This window comes from Geospiza fortis, unplaced genomic scaffold (assembly GCF_000277835.1).
Source record: "Geospiza fortis unplaced genomic scaffold, GeoFor_1.0 scaffold494, whole genome shotgun sequence".
Lineage (NCBI taxonomy): Eukaryota > Metazoa > Chordata > Aves > Passeriformes > Thraupidae > Geospiza > Geospiza fortis.
The window spans coordinates 199,499-204,955 of NW_005054691.1; the positions used below are offsets into that span (position 1 = coordinate 199,499).

General features: G+C 64.1%; 1 protein-coding gene across 1 annotated transcript in view; it reads left to right on the forward strand.

Annotated features, from left to right (window-relative positions):
- NCAPH2 (non-SMC condensin II complex subunit H2) overlaps positions 1-4,037 on the forward strand; it is a 7,802-nt gene extending 3,765 nt beyond the window's left edge. The window contains exons 8-19 of the mRNA XM_031065167.1: positions 74-157; positions 638-735; positions 1,001-1,072; positions 1,170-1,236; positions 1,900-2,007; positions 2,218-2,271; positions 2,625-2,695; positions 2,800-2,866; positions 3,014-3,091; positions 3,203-3,246; positions 3,362-3,463; positions 3,924-4,037. Coding sequence (XP_030921027.1) covers positions 74-157; positions 638-735; positions 1,001-1,072; positions 1,170-1,236; positions 1,900-2,007; positions 2,218-2,271; positions 2,625-2,695; positions 2,800-2,866; positions 3,014-3,091; positions 3,203-3,246; positions 3,362-3,463; positions 3,924-4,037 — 959 coding nt within the window. The remainder of the gene's footprint in view (positions 1-73; positions 158-637; positions 736-1,000; positions 1,073-1,169; positions 1,237-1,899; positions 2,008-2,217; positions 2,272-2,624; positions 2,696-2,799; positions 2,867-3,013; positions 3,092-3,202; positions 3,247-3,361; positions 3,464-3,923) is intronic.
- The last annotated feature ends 1,420 nt before the right edge of the window (positions 4,038-5,457 follow it).

Genomic DNA, 5,457 nt, shown 5'->3' on the forward strand with positions numbered 1-5,457 from the left:
CAGGTACAGGGGGCTCTGGGGTGGCCCTGGCACTGTCGCTGTCACTGCCAGGACTCACTGTCACCGTCCCCAGCAGCGGCTCCCGGATCCAGCCCCGCGGAGTGTCCAAGCGCTGGCACGGCCCTGGTGCGGGCACTGAGCTTCTGCGAGGAGACAGGTGAGGGGTGGCACCTGCCAGGGTGGCCTGGGCTCCCTCTGTCCATCCAGGAGGCTGCAGAGCAGGGTGAGGGCTGGATTCATCCCTGCCAGGAGGGGACGGTCAGGACTGGGCTCTGCTCCCAGGCAACAGGGACAGGAGGACAGGGAACGGCCTCAGGCTGGATTTTGGGGAATTTCCTCCTGGAAAGGGCTGTGCAGCCCTGGCACAGGGGTGGGCTCCCCATCCCTGGAGGGGTTTTGCATCCCTGTGGATGTGGCACTTGGGGACATGGGCAGTGGTGACCCTGGCAGTGCTGGGAACGGTTGGATTTGGGCTCTGAGGGATTTTCCAACCCAACCAACTGCAGCATTCCCTGCTCCTGCCCTCTGCTGCCCCTGCCCTGGCAGGAGGAGCACCTGGGGGGATTCCTTGGCAGACAGGGTGGGAAGGGCGGGTCCTGGAAGCTTCTCCAGCCTCTGCCCATTCCCACCCCTCCAGATGATGCAGGACCTGATGATGACAACGTTCCTGGGGCCCCCCTGGGGGATGACATGGAAGTGACCCCGGTCCCTAACGAACACATCGTGGCTCAGAGGGTCTGTGTGGGGCAGGGGCTTGGGGGGCTGCCTGTGCTCCTTCCCTGGATCCCCTCACTCCTTCCCTGGATCCCTGGAGCCCCACAGCCTCTCATTCCTTCCCCAGAGCTCACCGCTCCTTCCCCGGAGCCCCAGAGCCTTGTGTTCCTTCCCTGGATCCCCTTGTTCCTTTCCTGGAGCCCCTCACTCCCTCCCCAGGCCCCTGGGTCCCCCCCAGCCCACCCCTGTCCCCCAGTCCCTCACTGTCCCTCTCCGTGTCCCCCAGAGCACGCCCCGGACCCGGGGGTACATCCTGCGGGAGAGACCCCCCAGCCAGGACCCCAAAGCCCTCAGCAAGGTAAGGGGGGGCCTGGAGCCAGGGAAATCCCAAATCCGGGCAGAATGGGACCCCTGGGATGCCCCAGAGCCCCTGCCCATCCTCACCCCTGTGCCAGGAGGAGCCCAATCCATGGCAGAGCCTCGACCCCTTCGGAGACTCCGAGGAGAAGCCCTTCAGGAAAGGTATTTTTGGGGAAACTGGGCAGCTCTGGGGGAGCAGGGACAACACAGCCCGAGGTGGGTCATCCCTGGCCACGTGTCCCTCAGTGTCCCCAGCCCCACAGCAGGTCATTCCCAGCCCCATATCCCTCAGTATTCCCAGCTCCATGGTGGCTCCTTCCCAGTCCCATGGGAGGGTCATTCCTTCCTCAGTGTCCCCAGTCCCACAGTGGGGTACTCCTGCTCCCACAGGGGAGCATTCCCAGCTCATGGCAGGTCATTCCCAGCCCCACGTCCCCATCCCCATGGCAGGTCCTTCCCAGCCCCACATCCCTCAGTATTCCCAGCTCCATGGTGGTTCCTTCCCATCCCATGGGAGGGTCATTCGTGGCTGTGTGTCCCTCAGTGTCCCCAGTCCCACAGTGGGGTACTCCTGCTCCCACAGGGGAACATTCCCAGCTCATGGAAGGTCATTCCCAGTCCCACAGGGGGTCATTCCCAGCCCCACGTCCCTATCCCCATGGCAGGTCCTTCCCAGCCCCCCAGTGGATCACTCCCAGCCACACTGGACGTCCTCAAGTGTCCCTGTCCCCACGCTGGGTCATTCCAGCCCCAGGACATCCAGAGGGGCCCCTTCCCAGCCCCTGGCGGTGGCCGCACACCCAGTGTCACCCGTGTCACCTGCAGGGAGGCCCTTCCTGGTGCCACACGGCCTGGATGATGTGGTTGGAGGCAAGAGGAAGAGGAGGGGCCCAAGGAAGCTCCAGGATTTCACGAGATGGTTCTCTGCAGCCTGTGAGTGATTCCTGTGCGATTGAGATCCAGAAGGATTTAAAAATCTGTAACAGGAGGATTTAACAGCCCTGTGCATGTGGCACTTGGGGACATGGCCAGGGGTGGCCTTGGCAGTTCTGGGGGGGACTTGATGGGCTCAGAGGGCTTTTCCAACTTCGATAAATCCATGGAATTTCCATCCAATGATTATTCCTGATCTGCTCCCCACAGACAACAATGTCACGGAGGGCCGGAGAAGCAGGAGAAAGGGCCCCACCTTTGTAGGTGAGGGGACATGGGCAGGGACACATTCCCTGTCCTGGGGGACACCAGGGACTGGATCCTGCAGTGGGGAGGGCATGGGGGGGAAGGACACCCCAAAAGTGGGGGGAATGGATACCAGGGACTGGATCCTGCAGTGGGGAGGGCATGGGGGGGAAGGACACCCCAAAAGTGGGGGGAATGGATACCAGGGACTGGATCCTGCAGTGGGGAGGGCATGGAGGGGAAGGACACCCCAAAACTGGGGGAATGGACACCAGCTCCTGCAAAGGGGAGGGGCCTGGGATGCCTGGGGGGGTTCTGCTTTGGGGGGGCACAGAGGGGCCATCCCAAATCCCTGCTCCCAATCCCTGCAGACCTGGAGGTGCTGTACTGGCGGCAGTTCAAGGAGCGGCTGGCGGCGCACAGGAAGCTCCAGAGACAGGGGGTGAGTGGGGTGCGGGCTAAACTGGGGAGCCAGCGGGGCTCCAGCACCCCCTTGCCATGCTCTGGGGGTGCTCAGGGGGGGCTCAGGGCTGTTCCTCCCCCCAGGAGCTGCTGAGGGAGCTGGAGCCAGCTCTGGAGCAGGAGCGCGGCGTCGACAGTGAGGAAGGGGCAGGTGCTGGAACCCAAAACCCCAAATCCCCCAGCCTGGGGAGCCTTTCTTTCTTTCCTGGGGGTCTGGGGGGGTCCCAGAAGGTTGGGGGGTCTTAAGGGGCACTGAGAGGGTCTCAGAGGACACTGAGTAGTGTCCCCATTCTGGCAGACGGGGATGATGATGATTTTGTGGAGCACGAGGACATAGAGCCTGAGGCGCCAGAGGAGCTGGAGGAAGGAAACCTGGGTGAGCTGCTGACCCTTCCCTCCCCAGTTCCGCAGCCTGTCTGTCCCTGAGAGTCCCCTGTCCCTCCCATGGGGTGCTGTCCCCCACTCTGGTGACCCCCTTTTCCCACAGACCCCCCTGAACCTGGCTACGAGGAGCTGGTGCGCAGGAACGTGGTAGGTGCTGGTGTGGGGACCTGGGCGTGACTCCTGAGGGTCTAGGTGTCCCCAGGAGGCTTGGGGGGTGTCCCCAGGAGCACGGGGGTGTCCCCATTGCTGTCCCTGTCCCCAGGAGCTGTTCATGGCCAGCTCCCAGAAGTTTGCTCAGGAGACGGAGCTGTCGCAGCGCATCCGGCAGTGGGAGGAGCGCATGGAGCCGCTGCTGCAGGAGCAGGCACGGACCCGGGCTGGGCTGGGACCTGGGGGGCACTGCCTGGGCTGGGCAGGGGGCTGGCAGCCCCCTGCCCACCCCTGAGCACCCCCTGCACCTCTCTCTCCACCCCTGTCCCCTCATACCTGCAGAAGTTCTGTGCCCCGTTCCATGTCCATGGATAGGGGCTGGCAGTGACCACTGGCACTCCTTGTCACCTTGCTGTCCCCCAGGAGACCTGTGTCCCATTCAATGTCCATGGATAGGGGCTGGCACTGGCTGGTGGCTCTCCCTTACCTTGATTGTCCCTTAGGAGAGCCGTGTCCAGTTTAATGTCCCTGCCTATGGGCTGGCACTGACCAGTGACACTCCCTGACCCTCACTGTCCCCTTGCTGTCCCCCAGGAGAGCCATGTCCCCTTCAATGTCCACGCCTATGGGCTGGCACTGACCGGTGACACTCCCTGTCCCTTGCTGTCCCCCAGGAGAGCCGTGTCCCCTTCAATGTCCACGCCTATCCCGGTGCCACTCCCGGCCCCTTGCTGTCCCCCAGGAGAGCCGTGTCCCCTTCAATGTCCACGCCTATGGGCTGGCACTGACCGGTGACACTCCCTGTCCCTTGCTGTCCCCCAGGAGAGCCGTGTCCCCTTCAATGTCCACGCCTATGGGCTGGCACTGACCGGTGACACTCCCTGTCCCTTGCTGTCCCCCAGGAGAGCCGTGTCCCCTTCAATGTCCACGCCTATGGGCTGGCACTGACCGGTGACACTCCCTGTCCCTTGCTGTCCCCCAGGAGAGCCGTGTCCCCTTCAATGTCCACGCCTAGCCCGGCGCAAGAGGTTCCAGCACTTCCAGCTGCCCTCCCAGAGAGACCCCGGCCCCCAATAAACCCCCCCACTTTGCTAAGGAGAGGCCTCTTCCCCAGGGGCTGCTGGGGGGTGGCATGGGATTTGGGGGCACAGGGATTGTGGGGAGGGGCCTGGGGGTCCCTCTGCCCACATACCTTTCATCTCCCTTTGGGGAGGGGTCACTTCACTCACCTCTGCAGAGCCCCCTGCCCCACGGGACGCTCCTGGGGGGCTGCAGGGGTCCCTCCCTGCCATGTGACACTGCTGGGGGGCAGTGGGGTCTGCTGGGGGTCCCTCCACCCACATTCTCCCCCTCTCCCTCCACCTGCCCGCTCTAAACTTCCCTCCCCCCAGACCGTTCCTGGGGACACTGGGGGCTGTCAGCTGTCCCCTGTCTGCCATGTGACAGCCCTCAGCGGGTGTGGGCTCTGTCCCTCCCACAGGACACACCTGTGGGGCATTGGGGGCTGTCAGCTGTCCCTACCCCACCATTTGACAGCCCTCAGAGGGTGTGGGCTCTGTCCTTCCCATGGGACACACCTGGGGGACACTGGAGATGTCAGATGTCCCCCTCTATATGACACCCCTGCAGGGTGTGGGCTCTGTCCCTCCCACAGGACACACCTGGGGGACACTGGAGATGTCAGATGTCCCCCTCTATATGACACCCCTGCAGGGTGTGGGCTCTGTCAGGGCTGTCCCCCTGATGGGACACACCTGGGGGACACTGGGGGTTGTCAGACATGCCCTTCTTGCCATGTGCCACCCCTGCAGGGTGTGGGCTCTGTCCCTCCCACAGGACACACCTGGGGGACAGCAGTGTCAGTTGTCCTCCATGTGCCACCCCTGCAGGCTGTCAGGGCTCTGTCCCCGCCACGGGACACAGCTGGGGGCTGTCAGCTGTCCCCGCTCTGCCATGTGACAGCCCTCAGAGGCTGTGGGCTCTCTCTCCCACAGAGCACACCTGAGGGACACTGGGGGCTGCCAGCTGTCCCTCCCCCAGACCCCAAACCACGACAGACCCCACTCTTGGGGGTGTCCCGGCCGTTTATTGCCCCCCCGCGGGGGCCAGCGGCTCGTAGGCGTCCATGTGTCCCCTGACGCTGCGCGCCACCTCCTCGGCCGTGCGGGAGCGGCCGTAGCAGTCCCGGAAAACGCCGTCGGGATCCAG